The following is a 21102-nucleotide window of genomic DNA, read 5'->3' on the forward strand; positions in this document are numbered from 1 at the left end:
GCTTGTAACTTCCGTTAGGAATGTCGTAAAGACATGGAACAAAAACCTCTATGTAGGTCTGACTTAGACCTAGATTCCCCATTAGAAATGCCTATACCTAAAATCAACAGAAATTTGGCAAAAACCCATTCAAAGCAAAATTTTCGCAAACAAATGCTATTTTTGCCCCTTTGAGCTGTAATTTGACCCCCTTAACATGCTTCAAAACTCACCAAACTTGGAAGACACATCAGGACTGGCAGAAATTGCAATCTAATGAAAAAAAAAAAAAAAAAAACTCAAAATTGCGCTTTAGCGCAATTTTTCAATAAAACACAGAAAAAACTGCTTCCAGGAAGAAAACACAGACAAAACTGCTTGTAACTTCGGGTAGGAATGCCGGAAAGACATGAAACAAAAACTTCTATGTAGGTCTCACTTAGACCTACATTTTAATAATTGACAGCTAGCAGAAAAAATCAACAGGAAGTTGGCAATTACCCCTTCAAAATAAAAGTTTTGTGAAAACCCGTCACCTTTCTTCAAAAGTTATCTCCTCTGAGCGCGTTTGTCGTTTCGGCTTCAAACTCGCTCAGGAGAGAGTTTGGACCCTTCTGATTAAAAGTATAGATCAAAGTTGTGATAAGTTTTCAGGTTTTGATTTTACGCGCCTTCAAAGAACCCCTGCGCAAATTTTCCAAAAAAATATCATTTTTACCTCTTTGAGCTGTAATTTGACCCCCTTAAAATGCTTCAAAACTCACCAAACTTGGCACACACATCAGGACTGGCAACAATTGCGAGCTAATGAAAAAACCAAACCCAAAAACTCAAAATTGTGCTCTAGCGCCCCCTAGGAATACAACACAAACAATACCCTAATTTGACCCCCTTAACATGCTTCAAAACTCACCAAAGTTGACACACACGTCGGTACGGTGTCCCTCCCCAACATATTAAGCAACCAAACCCCAAAAATGAAAATTGCGCGCTAGCGCCCCCTAGCAAAAAACAAAAACAAATCGCTTGTAACTTCCGTCAGGAATGTCGTAGAGACATGAAACAAAAACCTCTGTGTAGGTCTGACTTAGACCTACATTTCCAATAAAAAATGTCTATACCCAAAATCAACAGAAATCTTGCAAAAACTCATTCAAAGCAAAATTTTCGCAAAAAAATGCTATTTTTGCCTCTTTGAGCTGCAATTTGACCCCCTTAAAATGCTTCAAAACTCACCAAACTTGGCACACACATCAGGACTGGCAGAAATTGCGATCTAGTGAAAAAACCAAACCTTAAAACTCAAAATTGCGCTCTATTGCAATTTTTGAAAAAAACACAGAAAAACTGCTCCTAGGAAGAGGAAACGGATAAAACTGCTTGTAACTTCTGGTAGGAACGTCGGACAGACATGAAACAAAAAACTCTATGTAGGTCTCACTTACACCTACATTTTGATGATTGGCATCTTTCAGTTGAAATCAACAGGAAGTTGGCAATTACCCCTTCAAAATAAAAGTTTTGTAAAAAGCCGTCACCTTTTTCCAGACAAAACTGCTTGTAACTTCTGTTAGGAATGTCGTAGAGACATGAAACAAAGACCTCTATGTTGGTCTGACTATGATCGGGACTCGGGACACGGCGGCGGCGGCGGCGGCCAACGGCGGACCCGACCAACGCTGCTTGCAGCTTTAATTATTATTATTCTTCCGCAACTTTGAACCCTAATTTGACCCACTGACCATGCTCCAAAACTCACCAAATTTGGCACACACATCGGTAAGGCTTGGCAAAAACACATATTAAGCAACCAAACCCCAAAAATGAAAAATGCGCGCTAGCGCCCCCTACGAAAAAAAAAAACCAGACTGCTTGTAACTTCCGTTAGGAATGTCGTAAAGACATCGAACAAAAACCTCTATGTAGGTCTGACTTAGACCTAAATTCCCCATTAGAAATGCCTATACCTAAAATCAACAGAAATTTGGCAAAAACCCATTCAAAGCAAAATTTTCGCTAAAAAATGCTATTTTTGCCCCTTTGAGCTGTAATTTGACCCCCTTAACATGCTTCAAAACTCACCAAACTTGGAAGACACATCAGGACTGGCAGAAATTGCAATCTAATGAAAAAAAAAAAAAAAAAAACTCAAAATTGCGCTTTAACGCAATTTTTCAATAAAACACAGAAAAAACTGCTTCCAGGAAGAAAACACAGACAAAACTGCTTGTAACTTCGGGTAGGAATGCCGGAAAGACATGAAACAAAAACTTCTATGTAGGTCTCACTTAGACCTACATTTTAATAATTGACAGCTAGCAGAAAAAATCAACAGGAAGTTGGCAATTACCCCTTCAAAATAAAAGTTTTGTGAAAACCCGTCACCTTTCTTCAAAAGTTATCTCCTCTGAGCGCGTTTGTCGTTTCGGCTTCAAACTCGCACAGGAGAGAGTTTGGACCCTTCTGATTAAAAGTATAGATCAAAGTTGTGATAAGTTTTAAGGTTTTGATTTTACGCGCCTTCAAAGAACCCCTGCGCAAATTTTCCAAAAAAATATCATTTTTACCTCTTTGAGCTGTAATTTGACCCCCTTAAAATGCTTCAAAACTCACCAAACTTGGCACACACATCAGGACTGGCAAAAATTGCGATCTAGTGAAAAAACCAAACCCCAAAACTCAAAATTGTGCTCTAGCGCCCCCTATGAATACAACACAGACAATACCCTAATTTGACCCCCTTAACATGCTTCAAAACTCACCAAATTTGACACACACATCGGTATGGAGCGGCAGACCAACATATTAGGTAACCAAACCCCAAAAATGAAAATTGCGCGCTAGCGCCCCCTAGGAAGATACAAAAAACAGACTGCTTGTAACTTCCGTTAGGAATGTCGTAGAGACATGAAACAAAAACCTCTGTGTAGGTCTGACTTAGACCTACATTTTGATAATTGGCATCTTTCAGTTAAAATCAACAGGAAGTTGCCAATTACCCCTTCAAAATAAAAGTTTTGTAAAAAGCCGTCTCCTTTTTCCAGACAAAACTGCTTGTAACTTCTGTTAGGAATGTCGTAGAGTGATGAAACAAAAACTTCTATGTAGGTCTGACTAAGATCGGGACTCGGGACACGGCAGCGGCGGCGGCGGCCAACGGCGGACCCGACCAACGCTGCTTGCAGCTTTAATTTTTATTAAAACACAGAAAAAACTACTCCTAGGAAGAAAACTAAGACAAAACTGCTTGTAACTTCCCGTATGAATGCCGGAAAGACATGAAACAAAAACCTCCATGTAGGTCTCACTTAGACCTACATTTTAATGATCAACATCCTTCAGCAAAAATCAACAGGAAGTTAAAAATAACCCCTTCAAAATAAAAGTTTTGTAAACACCCGTCACCTTTTTCAAACGTTATCTCCTCTGAGCGTGTTTGTCGTTTCAGCTTCAAACTCACACACAAGAGAGTTTGAACCCTTCTACTTAAAAGTTATCGGAAGAGTTTTGATGACTGCTCCGGTTTAGATTTTACGCGCCATCAAAAAAACCTGCGCAAATTTTCCTAAAAAATGTCATTTTTGCCTCTTTGAGCTGTAATTTTACCCCATTAAAATGCTTCAAGGTGCAAGTTAAAACACTACTATGCAAAGCGAAAGCCATTTATCAACAACATCCAGAATAAACGATCTGTAATTTCACCCCCTTAACATGCTTCAAAACTGACCAAATTTTACACACACATTAGGACTGGCGAAAATTGTCATCTAATAAAAAAACCAAACCCCAAAAATCAAAAGTGCGCTCTAGCGCCCCCTAAGAAAAAACACAGACAAAACTGCTTGTAACTTCTGTTAGGAATGTCGTAGAGACATGAATAAAAAACTTCTATGTAGGTCTGACTAAGACCAGGGCTTGAGTCTCGGCGGCAGCAGCCAAAGGCAGGCCCGACCAACGCTGCTTGCAGCTTTAATTATTCTTTATTATGCCGCACCTTCGCGCCCTAATTTGACCCCCTTAACGTGCTTCAAAACTCACCAAATTTGACAAATACGGTCTGGCAAACCTTCCCAACTTATTAAGCAACCAAACCCCAAAAATCTAAATTGCACACTATCGCCCCCTAGGAAGAAACAAAAAACAGACTGCTTGTAACTTCCGTTAGCAATGTCGTAGAGACATGAAACAAAAACCTTTATGTAGGGCTGACTTAGACCTACATTTCCAATGCAAAACTTCTATACCCAAAATCAACAGGAAGTTGGCAAAAACCCCTTCAAAACTAAATTTTTGCCTCTTTGAGCTGTAATTTGACCCCCTTAAAATGCTTCAAAACTCACCAAACTTGACACACACATCAGGACTGGCGGAAAAAACAATCTAATAAAAAACCAAAACCAAAAACTCAAAATTGCGCCCTAGAGCAACTTTTTAATAAAACACAGAAAAAACTACTCTTAGGGAGAAAATACAGACAAAACTGCTTGTAACTTCCGGTAGGAATGCTGGAAAGACATGAAACAAAAACCTCTATGTAGGTCTCACTTAGACCTACATTTTAATAATTGACATCCTTCAGCAAAAATCAACAGGAAAATGGCAATTACCCCTTCAAAACAAAAGTTTTGTAAAAACCTGTCACCTTTCTTCAAACGTTATCTCCTCTGAGCCCGTTTGTCGTTTCGGCTTCAAACTCGCACAGGAGAGAGTTTGAACCCTTCTGATTAAAAGTTATCGAAAGAGTTTTGATAAGTTCTCCGGTTTTGATTTTATGACCCTTCAAAGAACCACTGTGCTGATGCTGCTGCACTGCTAGTGTCTCAAGATGGCTACTACCACTGGACAAAAGTATTGGGACCCTTAGGACTACCATTAGGCAAAAGTATTGGGACACTTAGGACTAACAGTAGACAATGACAATGTGAAATGGAATTAAATCGTTTTTGTCCTCAAAATTCTACACACAATACCCTATAATAATAGTAACTACTATCCATGCTTCTACCGCTTATCCGGGTTTGGGTCACGGGGGCAGCAGCCAAAGGCGGGCCCGACCAACGCTGCTTGCAGCTTTAATTTAAATTGTTTTAGTTTTAGTTGACGAAATATCATAAGATTATAGTTGACGAAAACTACAGTAGATTTAGTCGACTAAAGGGTAATATGTAAACTTTCCCTTCAATTTCTGAAAGTCAAAGCAAAACAGCGGAAAAATCGCCGATACAAGTCGTATTTTGATGAAAATCATGTCTCAAATTCAGTATTTCACGAGTAATGAACGGGATGACGTCGAGTGAGTTGTGGAAAATGCTTACCTGTGTAATGGTCTCCTTGCAGGTCTTCCCAAAAAAACTGTCAGGCAGCTACAGCTTGTTCAAAACGCTGCTGCTAGAGTTCTAACAAAGACCAGAAGTGTGAGCACATTACACCAATTCTTAAATCCTTACATTGGCTCCCTGTACATCAGAGAATTGATTTAAAAATTCTCCTGCTCACATAAATCACTACATGGTCTCGGGCCGAAGTACATCACTGATATGCTCCCTCTATATAAACCCTCTAGATCACTAAGATCTTCTGAGACCAATCTGTTAGCGGTTCTCAAAGTAAACTCAAATCAAGGGAGAGCATCATTCAGTCGCTACGCAACAAATAGCTGGAATAAACTTCCGGAAGATATCAGACTTGCTCCAATTCTGACTACTAGACTGAAAACTTTTATGTTCACCTTAGCTTTCAGCTAAATCTTTTAAAGGGGACCATTATCACAATTTCAAAAGGGCGAAGAACAATAAAAATCAGTTCCCAGTGGCTTGTTGTATTTTTGGAAGTTTTTTTCAAAATTTTACCGGTCTCGGAATATCCCTAAATAAAGTTTTAAAGTGCCTTATTTTCGCTATCTTCGAAACCACTATCCATTTCCCTGTGACGTCACACAGTGCTGCCAATGTAAACAAACAATGGCGAATACCACAGCAAGATATAGCGACATTAGCTCGGATTCAAACTCGGATTTCGGCGACTTAAGCGATTCAACAGATTACGCATGTATTGGAGTATGAAAGTATTGAAGAAGAAAATGAAGCTATTGAGCTATTCATAGCCATAGCATGGCCGAATAGCTGCGTTAGCATCGGCGGTAAAAATGTGCGGACCAAACGATCGGGACTTTCGCATCTTTTGAAGCAACTTAAATCCGTCGATTGGTAAGTGTTTGTTTCGCATTAAATGTGGGTGGAAGGACACGTAATATAGTTGCAAATGCATCTACAGGTTATCCATACATCTCTGTGCCATGTCTGCTTTAGCACTGCCAGTAAATAGCATGTTAGCATCGATTAGCTGGCAGTCAACATCAACAAAACTCACCTTTGTGATTTCGTTGACTTAATCGTTGCAAATGCATCTGCAGGTTATCCATACATCTCTGTGCCATGTCGGCCTTAGCATCGCCGGTAAAATGTGGAGACACTCCGGCACATTCAACGGGGGTCTGGCGGCAGACACTTTGCTTTAGCACTGCCGGTAAATAGCATGTTAGCATCGATTAGCTAGCAGTCAACTTCAACAAAACTCACCTTTGTGATTTCGTTGACTATCGTTGCAAATGCATCTGCAGGTTATCCATACATCTCTGTGCCATGTCTGCTTTAGCATCGCCGGTCAAATGCGGAGACACTCCGGCACATTCAATGGGGGTCTGGCGGCAGATTTCTTGCCACTTTGGCATCTTCGGGCCAGTGGTGCAACTTGAATCCCTCCCTGTTAGTGTTGTTACACCCTCCGACAACACACCGACGAGGCATGATGTCTCCAAGGTTCCAAAAAATAGTCAAAAAAACGGAAAATAACAGAGCTGTAATGTGTAGAAAATGAAAATGGCGGCTGTGTTACCTCGGCGACGTCACATTCTGACGTCATCGCCTCCAGCGCCATAAACAGAAAGGCGTTTAATTCGCCAAAATTCACCCGTTTAGAGTTCGGAAATCGGTTAAAAAAATAGATGGTCTTTTTTCTGCACCATCAAGGTATATATTGACGCTTACATAGGTCTGGTGATAATGTTCCCCTTTAACATTTAACGTCCGCACTGTTTTTATTTTTATTGTCTGCATTTTAATTTTGCTTTTAATTTCTTTCATTTCACTTTGTTGTCTGTGAAGCACTTTGAGTCCGCCTTGTGTATGAAAAGTGCTACACAAATAAAGTTGCCTTGCCTATCTGGGGACGGCGTGGCGAAGTTGGGAGACAACCTGAGGGTTCCTGGTTCAATCCCCACCTTCTACCAACCTCGTCACGATCTGTTGTGTCCTTGAGCAAGACACTTCACCCTTGCTCCTGATGGCTCGTGGTTAGGGCCTTGCATGGCAGCTCCCTCCATCAGTGTGTGAATGTGTGTGTGTGTATGGGTGAATGTGGAAATAGTGTCAAAGCGCTTTGAGTACCTTGAAGGTAGAAAAGCGCTATACAAGTATAACCCATTTATGATATGCTGTAGTTCAACAGCTTGGAGCAACTGTGCATTAACTTCACCAATGAGAAACTGCAACAGTTCTTCAACCAACACATGTTCGTCCTGGAGCAAGAAGAGTACAAGAAAGAAGGCATTGAGTGGGAATTCATTGACTTCGGTATGGACTTGGCTGCCTGCATTGAGCTTATTGAGAAGGTGAGAAGAATATTTTAGTATATTTTATTGCAAATCTTGATTTATGTCGATTTTTACTCCCACATTAGCCGATGGGCATCTTCTCCATCCTTGAAGAGGAGTGCATGTTCCCTAAGGCGTCGGACACAACGTTCAAGAACAAGCTGTATGATCAGCATCTTGGCAAGACCAAGGCTTTTGAGAAGCCAAAGCCCGCAAAAGGCAAGGCCGAGGCCCACTTCTCTCTGGTCCACTATGCTGGTACTGTGGACTACAATATCGCTGGCTGGTTGGATAAGAACAAGGACCCCCTGAATGACTCAGTTATCCAGCTCTACCAGAAAGCAGCAAACAAACTGCTGGCCATGTTGTATGCAGCTCATGCTTCAGTTGAAGGTAATATCTGAAATACCAAATGTGAACACTGCCTATAGGAGTCTGTCCAACTGGTTTAAAGGGGAACATTATCACCAGACCTATGCAAGCGTCAATATATACCTTCATGTTGCAGAAAAAAAGACCATATGTTTTTTTAACCGATTTCCGGACTCTAAAAGGGTGAATTTGGCGATTGAAACGCTTTTCAATTGTTCGCTGTCGGAGCAATCCGCCATTTTCTCAAACACAATACACAAAGCAAGACAAATCAGCTCTGTTATTTTCCGTTTTTTTCGACTGTTTTCCTTTCTTTGGAGACATTATGCCTCGTCGGTGTGTAACAACACGAACAGTGACGGATTCAAGTTGCACCACTGGCCAAAAGATGCGAAAGTCCCTCGTTTGTTCCGCACACTTTACCGACGACAGCTATGCTACGAGAGAGATGGCAAGAATGTGTGGATATCCCGCGACACTCAAAGCAGATGCATTTCCAACGATAAAGTCAACAAAATCCCAAAGGTGAGTTTTGTTGATGTTATTGACTTATGTGCTAATCAGACACATTTGGTCACGGCATGACTGGAAGCTAATCGATGCTAACATGCTATTTAGGCTAGCATAATATTGCATCATTATGCCTCCTTTGTGGCTCTATTTGCATCCAGCATTTCCCCTCCACCCACATTTAATGCCAAACAAACACATACCAATCGACGGATTCAAGTTGCACCACTGGGCAAAAGATACGAAAGTCCCTCGTTTGTTTCGCTCACTTTACCGACGACAGCTATGCTACGACAGAGATGGCAAGAATGTGTGGATATCCTGCGACACTCAAAGCAGATGCATTTCCAACGATAAAGTCAACGAAATCACAAAGGGGAGTTTTGTTGATGTTATTGACTTATGTGGACTGTGCTAATCAGACATTTGGTCACGGCATGACTGCAAGCTAATCGATGCTAACATGCTATTTAGGCTAGCATAATATTGCATCATTATGCCTCCTTTGTAGCTATATTTGCATCCAACATTTCCCCTCCACCCACATTTAATGCCAAACAAACACATACCAATCGATGGATTCAAGTTGCACCAGTGGCCCAAAGATGCGAAAGTCCCTCGTTTGTTCCGCACACTTTACCGACGACAGCTTTGCTACGACAGAGATGGCAAGAATGTGTGGATATCCTGCGACACTCAAAGCAGATGGATTTCCATTGATAAAGTCAACGAAATCACAAAGGTGAGTTTTGTTGATGTTATTGACTTATGTGCTAATCAGACATATTTGGTCACGGCATGACTGGAAGCTAATCAATGCTAACATACTATTTAGGCTACCATAATATTGCATCATTATGCCTCATTTGTAGCTATATTTGCATCCAGCATTTCCCCTCCACCCACATTTAATGCCAAACAAACACATACCAATCGACGGATTCAAGTTGCACCACTGGCCAAAAAATGCGAAAGTCCCGCGTTTGTTCCGCACACTTTACCGACGACAGCTATGCTACGACAGAGATGGCAAGAATGTGTGGATATCCTGCGACACTCAAAGCAGATGCATTTCCAACGATAACGTCAACGAAATCACAAAGGCGAGTTTTGTTGATGTTATTGACTTATGTGGACTGTGCTAATCAGACATATTTGGTCACGGCATGACTGCAAGCTAATCGATGCTAACATGCTATTTAGGCTAGCATAATATTGCATCATTATGCCTCCTTTGTAGCTATATTTGCATCCAGCATTTCCCCTCCACCCACATTTAATGCCAAACAAACACATACCAATCGACGGATTCAAGTTGCACCAGTGGCCCAAAGATGCGAAAGTCCCCCGATGGTTCCGCACACTTTACCGACGACAGCTATGCTACGACAGAGATGGCAAGAATGTGTGGATATCCTGCGACACTCAAAGCAGACGCATTTCTATTGATAAAGTTAACGAAATCACAAAGGTGAGTTTTGTTGATGTTATTGACTTATGTGCTAATCAGACATATTTGGTCGCGGCATGACTGGAAGCTAATCGATGCTAACATGCTATTTAGGCTAGCATAATATTGCATCATTATGCCTCCTTTGTAGCTATATTTGCATCCAGCATTTCCCCTCCACCCACATTTAATGCCAAACAAACACATACCAATTGACGGATTCAAGTTGCACCACTGGCCAAAAGATGCGAAAGTCCCTCGTTTGTTCCGCACACTTTACCGACGACAGCTATGCTACGACAGAGATGGCAAGAATGTGTGGATATCCTGCGACACTCAAAGCAGATGCATTTCCATTGATAAAGTCAACGAAATCACAAAGGTGAGTTTTGTTGATGTTATTGACTTATGTGCTAATCAGACATATTTGGTCACGGCATGACTGGAAGCTAATCGATGCTAACATGCTATTTAGGCCAGCATAATATTGCACCATTATGCCTCCTTTGTAGCTATATTTGCATCCAGCATTTCCCCTCTACCCACATTTAATGCCAAACAAACACATACCAATCGACGGATTCAAGTTGCGCCAGTGGCCAAAAGATGCGAAAGTCCCTCGTTTGTTCCGCACACTTTACCGACGACAGCTATGCTACGACAGAGATGGCAAGAATGTGTGGATATCTTGCGACACTCAAAGCAGATGCATTTCTATTGATAAAGTTAACGAAATCATAAAGGTGAGTTTTGTTGATGTTATTGACTTATGTGCTAATCAGACATATTTGGTCACGGCATGACTGGAAGCTAATCGATGCTAACATGCTATTTAGGCTAGCATAATATTGCATCATTATGCCTCCTTTGTAGCTATATTTGCATCCAGCATTTCCCCTCCACCCACATTTAATGCCAAACAAACACATACCAATCGACGGATTCAAGTTGCACCAGTGGCCAAAAGATGCGAAAGTCCCTCGTTTGTTCCGCACACTTTACCGACGACAGCTATGCTACGACAGAGATGGCAAGAATGTGTGGATATCCTGCGACACTCAAAGCAGATGCATTTCTATTGATAAAGTTAACAGAATCACAAAGGTGAGTTTTGTTGATTTTATTGACTTATGTGCTAATCAGACATATTTGGTCGCGGCATGACAGGAAGCTAATCGATGCTAACATGCTATTTAGGCTAGCATAATATTGCATCATTATGCCTCCTTTGTAGCTATATTTGCATCCAGCATTTCCCCTCTACCCACATTTAATGCCAAACAAACACATACCAATCGACAGATTCAAGTTGCAACAGTGGCCAAAAGATGCGAAAGTCCCTCGTTGGTTCCGCACACTTTACCGACGACAGCTATGCTACGACAGAGATGGCTAGAATGTGTGGATATCCTGCGACACTCAAAGCAGATGCATTTCTATTGATAAAGTTAACGAAATCACAAAGGTGAGTTTTGTTGATGTTATTGACTTATGTGCTAATCAGACATATTTGGTCACGGCATGACTGGAAGCTAATCGATGCTAACATGCTATTTAGGCTAGCATAATATTGCATCATTATGCCTCCTTTGTAGCTATATTTGCATCCAGCATTTCCCCTCCACCCACATTTAATGCCAAACAAACATACCAATCGACGGATTCAAGTTGCACCAGTGGCCAAAAGATGCGAAAGTCCCTCGTTTGTTCCGCACACTTTACCGACGACAGCTATGCTACGACAGAGATGGCTAGAATGTGTGGATATCTTGCGACACTCAAAGCAGATGCATTTCCAACGATAAAGTCAACAAAATCACAAAGGGGAGTTTTGTTGATGTTATTGACTTATGTGCTAATCAGACATATTTGGTCGCGGCATGACTGGAAGCTAATCGATGCTAACATGCCATTTTGGCTAGCTGTATGTACATATTGCATCATTATGCCTCATTTGTAGCTATATTTGCATCCAGCCTTTCCCCTCCACCCACATTTAATGCCAAACAAACACATACCAATCGTTGGTTAGAAGGCGATCGCCGAATTCGTCCTCGCTGTCTGTCGTGATATGGCTCAATAGCTTCAGTTTCTTCGACAATTTCGTTTTCGCTATCTGTCTCCACACTCCAACCATCCGTTTCAATACATGCGTAATCTGTTGAATCGCTCGTGCCGCCGAAATCCGAGTCTGAATCCGAGCTACTGTGCTATACCTTTCTGTGCTATCCGCCACTTTTGTTTCTGTTGGCTTCACGCAGTGACGTCACAGGACAATAGACGGGTTAAAATCAGGCACCTTGAAGCCGTTTTTCGGGATATTGCGTGATGGGTACAATTTTGAGAAAAACTTCGAAAAATAAAATAAGCCACTGGGAACTGATTTTTATTGGTTTTAACCCTTCAGAAAATGTGATAATGTTCCCCTTTAATATCAATCAATCAATCAATGTTTATTTATATAGCCCCAAATCACAAATGTCTCAAAGGACTGCACAAACCATTACGACTACGACATCCTCGGAATCAATCAATCAATCAATCAATCAATGTTTATTTATATAGCCCCAAATCACAAATGTCTCAAAGGACTGCACAAACCATTACGACTACAACATCCTCGGAAGAACCCACAAAAGGGCAAGGAAAACTCACAGCCAGTGGGCAGGGAGAATTCACATCCAGTGGGACGCCAGTGACAATGCTGACTATGAGAAACCTTGGAGAGGACCTCAGAAGTGGGCAACCCCCCCCTAGGGGACCGAAAGCAATGGATGTCGAGCGGGTCTAACATGATACTGTGAAAGTTCAATCCATAGTGGCTCCAACACAGCCGCCAGAGTTCAGTTCAAAGCGGATCCAAGACAGCAGCGAGAGTCCCGTCCACAGGAAACCATCTCAAGCGGAGGCGGATCAGCAGCGTAGAGATGTCCCCAACCCATACACAGGCGAACGGTCCATCCTGGGTCTCGACTCTGGACAGCCAGTACTTCATCCATGGTCATCGGACAATCGGGGGGGGGGACACAGGAGAAAAAAGAAAAGAAGCGGCAGATCAACTGGTCTGAAAAGGAGGTCTATTTAAAGGCTAGAGTATACAGATGAGTTTTAAGGTGAGACTTAAATGCTTCTACTGAGGTAGCATCTCGAACTGTTACCGGGAGGGCATTCCAGAGTACTGGAGCCCCAACGGAAAACGCTCTATAGCCCGCAGACTTTTTTTGGGCTCTGGGAATCACTAATAAGCCGGAGTCTTTTGAAGGCAGATTTCTTGCCGGGAATACAATCGGCAAGATAATAATACACAACAATACCCATCAAGTCAGAAAATCATTGACATAGTTAATTGTATGAATTATATATCGAGGTTGCAACTTTGCATAATACTTAGTATGTTTTGACACACAGACGCTGGTGCAAAGCGGGGAGGCGGAAAGAAGAAAGGGAGTTCCTTCCAGACTGTGTCGGCTCTTTTCAGAGTATGTTTCGCATTAGCTAAACCTTGATCGTCAAGAAAGGTTGCTGACCAGTTGTCTGTTTAATGACCCACAGGAGAACCTAGCCAAACTGATGACCAACTTGAGGAGCACTCACCCTCACTTTGTGCGCTGCCTGATTCCCAATGAATCAAAGACCCCAGGTTAAATGACTTGACCTCGTTTTTAAGTACATACAGTGGGGCAAGAACGTATTCAGTCAGCCAGCGATTGTGCAAGTTCTCCCACTTAAAATGATGACAGAGGTCTGTCATTTTCATCCTAGGTACACTTCAACTGTGAGAGACAGAATGTGGGAAAAAAATCCAGGAATTCACATTGTAGGAATTTTAAAGAATTTATTTGTAAATTATGGTGGAAAATAAGTATTTGGTCACTTCGAACAAGGAAGATCTCTGGCTCTCACAGACCTGAAACTTCTTCTTTAATAAGCTCTTCTGTCCTCCACTCGTTACCTGTATTAATGGCACTTGTATGAACCCGTTATCTGTATAAAAGACACCTGTCCACAGCCTCAAACAGTCAGACTCCAAACTCCACTATGGCCAAGACCAAAGAGCTGTCGAAGGACACCAGGAAAAGAATTGTAGACCTGCACCAGACTGGGAAGAGTGAATCTACAATAGGCAAGCAGCTTGGTGTGAAAAAATCAACTGTGGGAACAATTATCAGAAAATGGAAGATATGGGACGGCGTGGCGCAGTGGGAGAGTGGCCGTGCGCAACCCGAGTGGCCCTGGTTCAAATCCCACCTAGTACCAACCTCGTCACGTCCGTTGTGTCCTGAGCAAGACACTTCACCCTTGCTCCTGATGGGTGCTGGTTGGCGCCTTGCATGGCAGCTCCCTCCATCAGTGTGTGAATGTGTGTGGAAGTAGTGTCAAAGCGCTTTGAGTACCTTGAAGGTAGAAAAGCGCTATACAAGTACAACCCATTTATTTATTTATTTATGCAAGACCACTGATAATCTCCCTTGATCTGGGGCTCCACGCAAGATCTCATCCCGTGGGGTCAAAATGATCATGAGAACGGTGAGCAAAAATCCCAGAACCACACGGGAGAGCTGAGACCAAAGTAACAAAAGTTACCATCGGCAACACACTACGCCGACAGGGAATCAACTCCTGCAGTGCCAGACGTGTCCCCCCCTGCTTAAGCCAGGCTCGTCTGAAGTTTGCCAGAGAGCACATGGGCGAATGTCATGTGGTCAGATGAAACCAAAATAGAACTTTTTGGTATAAACTCAACTCGTGGTGTTTGGAGGAAGAAGAATACTGAGTTGCATCCCAAGAACACCATACCTACTGTGAAGCATGGGGGTGGAAACATCATGCTTTGGGGCTGTTTTTTCCGCTAAAGGGACAGGACGATTGATCCGTGTTAAGGAAAGAATGAATGGGGCCATGTATCGTGAGATTTTGAGCCATCAGTGAGAGCTTTGAATGGTTGACCAAATACTTCTTTTCCACCATCATTTACAAATAAATTCTTTAAAATTCCTGGATTTTTTTTTTTACATTCTGTCTCTCACAGTTGAAGTGTACCTACGATGAAAATTACAGACCTCTGTCATCATTTTAAGTGGGAGAACTTGCACAATCGGTAGCTCAGTAAATACTTTTTTGCCCCACTGTGTGTGTTGCAGCAATGTCAACAATGTTGTTACAAGCAATCCATACTGATGATTTGCAGGTTTGATGGAAAACTTCCTGGTCATCCACCAGCTGAGATGCAACGGTGTGCTGGAGGGCATCAGAATCTGCAGAAAGGGCTTTCCCAGCAGAATCCTCTATGCTGATTTCAAGCAAAGGTAAATGTGAATTCCAGTTCGTTAAAAAGCCTTGACTTATCAAATTCTACGACACCAGCGAACTTTGATATTATTCATGAAACTAAATAATCTTACAGGTACAAAGTTTTGAATGCCAGTGTCATACCTGACGGCCAGTTCATTGACAACAAGAAAGCCTCAGAAAAACTGCTGGGATCCATTGATGTGGATCACACTCAGTACAAGTTTGGACACACAAAGGTGCCTTCAGAGATAAAACTAAATATTATGTAGACACGTCCTGTTGTTTCAATATTGGACTCATTTCCTTTTTTTGATGACCTAGGTGTTCTTCAAAGCTGGTTTACTTGGTACCTTGGAGGAGATGAGGGATGAGAGACTGGCTACACTGGTGACCATGACTCAGGCTCTCTTTAGAGGATATGTTATGAGGAAAGAGTTTGTAAAGATGATGGAGAGGAGGTAATTCTATATCCTTTACAAAAGTGATTTATACCTTCATGCAGGGGTCACCAACCTTTGGGTACTGATTAATGCCAAGGGCAAGCAGTTTGATACACACTTAAATAAATTGCCAGAAATAGCCAATTTGCTCAATTTACCTTTAATAAATAAATCTATATATATATACAAAAATGGGTATTTCTGTCCGTCATACAGAAAAAAACTTGAGGGTTGCAGGTTCGATTCCCCCTTCTGCCAACCTAGTCACTGCCGTTGTGTCCTTGGGCAAGACACTTTACCCACCTGCTCCCAGTGCCACCCACACTGGTTTAAATGTAACTTAGATATTGGGTTTCACTATGTAAAAGCGCTTTGAGTCACTAGAGAAAAAGCGCTATATAAATATAATTCAATAATAACTCATGTTTTTAAGTGTTGTACGAGCATACAAATGCTTTAAATTCGATTTTCCGTCCTGCCGTCGTCGTGCGGGTTCCACTGACCACCAAGGAAGGACATCTCTTTTGCAGGTTTGACTCTTGTTTATTTTTCAATAAAGCTTTCGTCGTCGCCGTTTTGCTCTCTCTCGCTCCTCGGTCGTTGCTGCCGGCTCTCCTACTCCTTCTGCCTCCTTCTCCCCTACTACCGGGCGGTATAGCTCGGTTGGTAGAGTGGCCGTGCCAGCAACTTGAGGGTTGAAGGTTCGATTCCCGCTTCTGCCAACCTAGTTACTGCCGTTGTGTCCTTGGGCAAGACACTTTACCCACCTGCTCCCAGTGCCACCCACACTGCTTTAAATGTAACTTAGATATTGGGTTTCACTATGTAAAGCGCTTTGAGTCACTAGAGAAAAAGCGCTATATAAATATAATTCACTTCACTTCACATACTGATAATAACTCATGTTTTTAAGTGTTGTACGAGCATACAAATGCTTTAAATTAGATTTTCCGTCCTGCCGTCGTCGTGCGGGTTCCACTGACCACCAAGGAAGGACATCTCTTTTGCAGGTTTGACTCTTGCTTATTTTTCAATAAAGCTTTCGTCGTCGCCGTTTTGCTCTCTCTCGCTCCTCGGTCGTTGCTGCCGGCTCTCCTACTCCTTCTGCCTCGTTTTCCCCTACTACCGGGCGGCATAGCTCGGTTGGTAGAGTGGCCGTGCCAGCAACTTGAGGGTTGAAGGTTTGATTCCCGCTTGTGCCATCCTAGTCACTGCCGTTGTGTCCTTGGGCAAGACACTTTACCCACCTGCTCCCAGTGCCACCCACACTGGTTTGAATGTAACTTAGATATTGGGTTTCACTATGTAAAAGCGCTTTGAGTCACTAGAGAAAAAGCGCTATATAAATATAATTCACTTCACTTCACATACTGATAATAACTCATGTTTTTAAGTGTTGTACGAGCATACAAATGCTTTAAATTCGATTTTCCGTCCTGCCGTCGTCGTGCGGGTTCCACTGACCACCAAGGAAGGACATCTCTTTTGCAGGTTGGACTCTTGTTTACTTTTCAATAAAGCTTTCGTTGTCGCCGTTTTGCTCTCTCTCGCTCCTCGGTCGTTGCTGCCGGCTCTCCTACTCCTTCTGCCTCGTTTTCCCCTACTACCGGGCGGCATAGCTCGGTTGGTAGAGTGGCCGTGCCAGCAACTTGAGGGTTGAAGGTTCGATTCCCACTTGTGCCATCCTAGTCACTGCCATTGTGTCCTTGGGCAAGACACTTTACCCACCTGCTCCCAGTGCCACCCACACTGGTTTGAATGTAACTTACATATTGGGTTTCACTATGTAAAGCGCCTTGAGTCACTAGAGAAAAAGCGCTATATAAATATAATTCACTTCACTTCACATACTGATAATAACTCATGTTTTTAAGTGTTGTACGAGCATACAAATGCTTTAAATTCAATTTTCCGTCCTCGTGCGGGTTCCACTGACCACCCAGGAAGGACATCTCTTTTGCAGGTTTGACTCTTGTTTATTTTTCAATAAAGCTTTCGTCGTCGCCGTTTTGCTCTCTCTCGCTCCTCGGTCGTTGCTGCCGGCTCTCCTACTCCTTCTGCCTCGTTCTCCCCTACTACCAGGCGGCGTAGCTCGGTTGGTAGAGTGGCCGTGCCAGCAACTTGAGGGTCGAAGGTTCGATTCCCGCTTGTGCCATCCTAGTCACTGCTGTTGTGTCCTCGGGCAAGACACTTTACCCACCTGCTCCCAGTGCCACCCACACTGGTTTGAATGTAACTTAGATATTGGGTTTCACTATGTAAAAGCGCTTTGAGTCACTAGAGAAAAAGCGCTATATAAATATAATTCAATAATAACTCATGTTTTTAAGTGTTGTACGAGCATACAAATGCTTTAAATTCGATTTTCCGTCCTGCCGTCGTCGTGCGGGTTCCACTGACCACCAAGGAAGGACATCTCTTTTGCAGGTTTGACTCTTGTTTATTTTTCAATAAAGCTTTCGTCGTCGCCGTTTTGCTCTCTCTCGCTCCTCGGTTGTTGCTGCCGGCTCTCCTACTCCTTCTGCCTCGTTCTCCCCCTACATAGCTCGGTTGGTAGAGTGGCCGTGCCAGCAACTTGAGGGTTCCAGGTTCGATTCCCGCTTGTGCCAACCTAGTCACTGCCGTTGTGTCCTTGGGCAAGACACTTTACCCACCTGCTCCCAGTGCCACCCACACTGGTTTGAATGTAACTTAGATATTGGGTGTCACTATGTAAAGCGCTTTGAGTCACTTGAGAAAAAGCGCTATATAAATATAATTCACTTCACTTCAGTTTTCCTTTTACGGAAGGTTTTTTGTGGAGAATAAATGATGAAAAAAACAATTGAACAGTTTAAAAGAGGAGAAAACAGGAAAAAAATTAAAATTAAATTTTGAAACATGGTTTATCTCCAAATTCGACTCTTTAGAATTCAAAATTCAATCGGAAAAAAATGAAGAGAAAAAGTAGCTAATTCGAATCTTTTTGAAAAAATAAAAAAAATAAAAATTATGAAATATCATTAGTAAATTTTCCTGATTAAGATTAATTTTAGAATTTTGATGACATGTTTTAAATAGGTTAAAATCCAAACTGCACTTTGTTTCTAACAAAGACAAATCATTATTTCTTCTAGATTTTCCAGAACCAAAATTTTAAAAGAAATTCAAAAGACTTTGAAATAAGATTTAAATTTGATTCTAAAGATTTTCTAGATTTGCCAGAATAATTTCTTAGAATTTTAATCATAATAAGTTTGAAGAAAATATTTCACAAATATTCTTTGTCGAAAAAACAGAAGCCAAAATAAAAAATTAATTAAAATGTATTTATTATTCTTTACAATAGAAAAAATACTTGAACATTAATTTAAATTGTCAGGAAAGAAGAGCCAGGAATTTAAAAGGTAAAAAAAGGTATATGTGTTTAAAAATTCTAAAATTATTTTTAAGGTTGTATTTTTTCTCTAAAATGGTCTTTCTGAAAGTTATAAGAAGCAAAGTAAAAAAATAAATGAATTTATTTAAACAAATTTTCTTGGATTTTCTAATTCTATTTGAGTTTTGTCTTTCTTAGTGAAGTGAATTATATTTATATAGCGCTTTTCTCAAGTGACTCAAAGCGCTTTACATAGCGAAACCCAATATCTAAGTTACATTCAAACCAGTGTGGGTGGCACTGGGAGCAGGTGGGTAAAGTGTCTTGCCCAAGGACACAACGGCAGTAACTGGGATGGCACGGGCGGGAATCGAACCTGCAACCCTCAAGTTGCTGACACGGCCATTCTACCAACCGAGCTATGCCGCCCCATTTTTTATTCTTAGAATAAAAAATGTTGAGCAAAGCGAAACCAGCTTGCTAGCAAATAAATAAAATTTAAAAAATAGAGGCAGCTCACTGGTAAGTGCTGCTATTTGAGCTATTTTTTAGAACAGGCCAGCGGGCGACTCATCTGGTCCTTACGGGCTACCTGGTGACCCCTGCCTTAATGTCACACCCCCAATACTGACCTACCTATATCTATCTCCCAGAGAATCCATCTTCAGTATTCAGTACAACATCCGTTCCTTCATGAACGTGAAAAACTGGCCATGGCTGAAGCTGTACTTCAAGATCAAGCCTCTCTTGAAGAGCGCCGAGACCGAAAAAGAACTGCAGCAGATGAAGGAGAATTATGACAAGATGCAATCAGACCTGGCTACATCTTTGGCCAAAAAGAAAGAAATGGAGGAGAAAATGGTCTCCTTGCTGCAGGAGAAGAATGACCTTCTCCTGCAAGTAGCAGCAGTAAGTGAGAAGAACAACTTTATAAAACATGTGCTAAACAAACAATACAATCTTACCGATTGTATTGTATCATATGTCCCGGCAAGAAATCTGCGTTCAAAAGACTCCGGCTTATTAGTGATTCCTAGAGCCCAAAAAAAGTCTGCGGGCTATAGAGCGTTTTCCGTTCGGGCTCCAGTACTCTGGAATGCCCTCCCGGTAACAGTTCGAGATGCCACCTCAGTAGAAGCATTTAAGTCTCACCTTAAAACTCATCTGTATACTCTAGCCTTTAAATAGACCTCCTTTTTAGACCAGTTGATCTGCCGCTTCTTTTCTTTCTCCTATGTCCCCCCCTCCCTTGTGACCATGGATGAAGTACTGGCTGTCCAGAGTCGAGACCCAGGATGGACCGCTCGTCGGGACCCAGGATGGACCGCTCGCCTGTATCGGTTGGGGACGTCTCTACGCTGCTGATCCGCTTGAGATGGTTTCCTGTGGACGGGACTCTCGCTGCTGTCTTGGATCCGCTTGAACTGAACTCTCGCGGCTGTGTTGGAGCCACTATGGATTGAACTTTCACAGTATCATGTTAGACCCGCTCGACATCCATTGCTTTCGGTCCCCTAGAGAGGGGGGGTTGCCCACATCTGAGGTCCTCTCCAAGGTTTCTCATAGTCAGCATTGTCACTGGCGTCCCACTGGATGTGAATTCTCTCTGCCCACTGGGTGTGAGTTTTCCTTGCCCTTTTGTGGGTTCTTCCGAGGATGTTGTAGTCGTAATGATTTGTGCAGTCCTTTGAGACATTTGTGATTTGGGGCTATATAAATAAACATTTATTGATTGATTGATGGTTATACTGATCAAATTAAAGTGTTTCTGTTTTTATTGTAGGAAACAGATAACCTCTTAGATGCTGAGGAGAGGTGTGAGGGGCTCATTAAGAGCAAGATCCAGCTCGAGGCCAAATTCAAAGAAACAACCGAGAGACTGGAAGATGAAGAAGAAATCAATGCTGAGCTGACTGCCAAGAAAAGGAAGCTGGAAGACGAATGCTCAGAGTTGAAGAAAGATATTGATGACCTGGAACTCACCTTGGCTAAAGTAGAAAAGGAGAAACATGCCACTGAAAACAAGGTTCCAATTTCTAATGATTCCCAA

At 42.1% G+C, this 21102-nt stretch overlaps 1 protein-coding gene across 1 annotated transcript in view; it reads left to right on the forward strand.

Annotated features, from left to right (window-relative positions):
- Positions 1 to 21102, forward strand: part of LOC133555832 (myosin heavy chain, fast skeletal muscle-like) — an 81884-nt gene that overhangs the window by 36779 nt on the left and 24003 nt on the right. The window contains exons 15-23 of the mRNA XM_061905241.1: positions 7478 to 7648; positions 7717 to 8023; positions 13371 to 13441; positions 13515 to 13602; positions 15151 to 15268; positions 15367 to 15490; positions 15576 to 15712; positions 19706 to 19961; positions 20836 to 21078. Of these exons, the coding sequence (XP_061761225.1) occupies positions 7478 to 7648; positions 7717 to 8023; positions 13371 to 13441; positions 13515 to 13602; positions 15151 to 15268; positions 15367 to 15490; positions 15576 to 15712; positions 19706 to 19961; positions 20836 to 21078 (1515 nt within the window). The remainder of the gene's footprint in view (positions 1 to 7477; positions 7649 to 7716; positions 8024 to 13370; positions 13442 to 13514; positions 13603 to 15150; positions 15269 to 15366; positions 15491 to 15575; positions 15713 to 19705; positions 19962 to 20835; positions 21079 to 21102) is intronic.

Source organism: Nerophis ophidion, linkage group LG07 (genome assembly GCF_033978795.1).
Source record: "Nerophis ophidion isolate RoL-2023_Sa linkage group LG07, RoL_Noph_v1.0, whole genome shotgun sequence".
Lineage (NCBI taxonomy): Eukaryota > Metazoa > Chordata > Actinopteri > Syngnathiformes > Syngnathidae > Nerophis > Nerophis ophidion.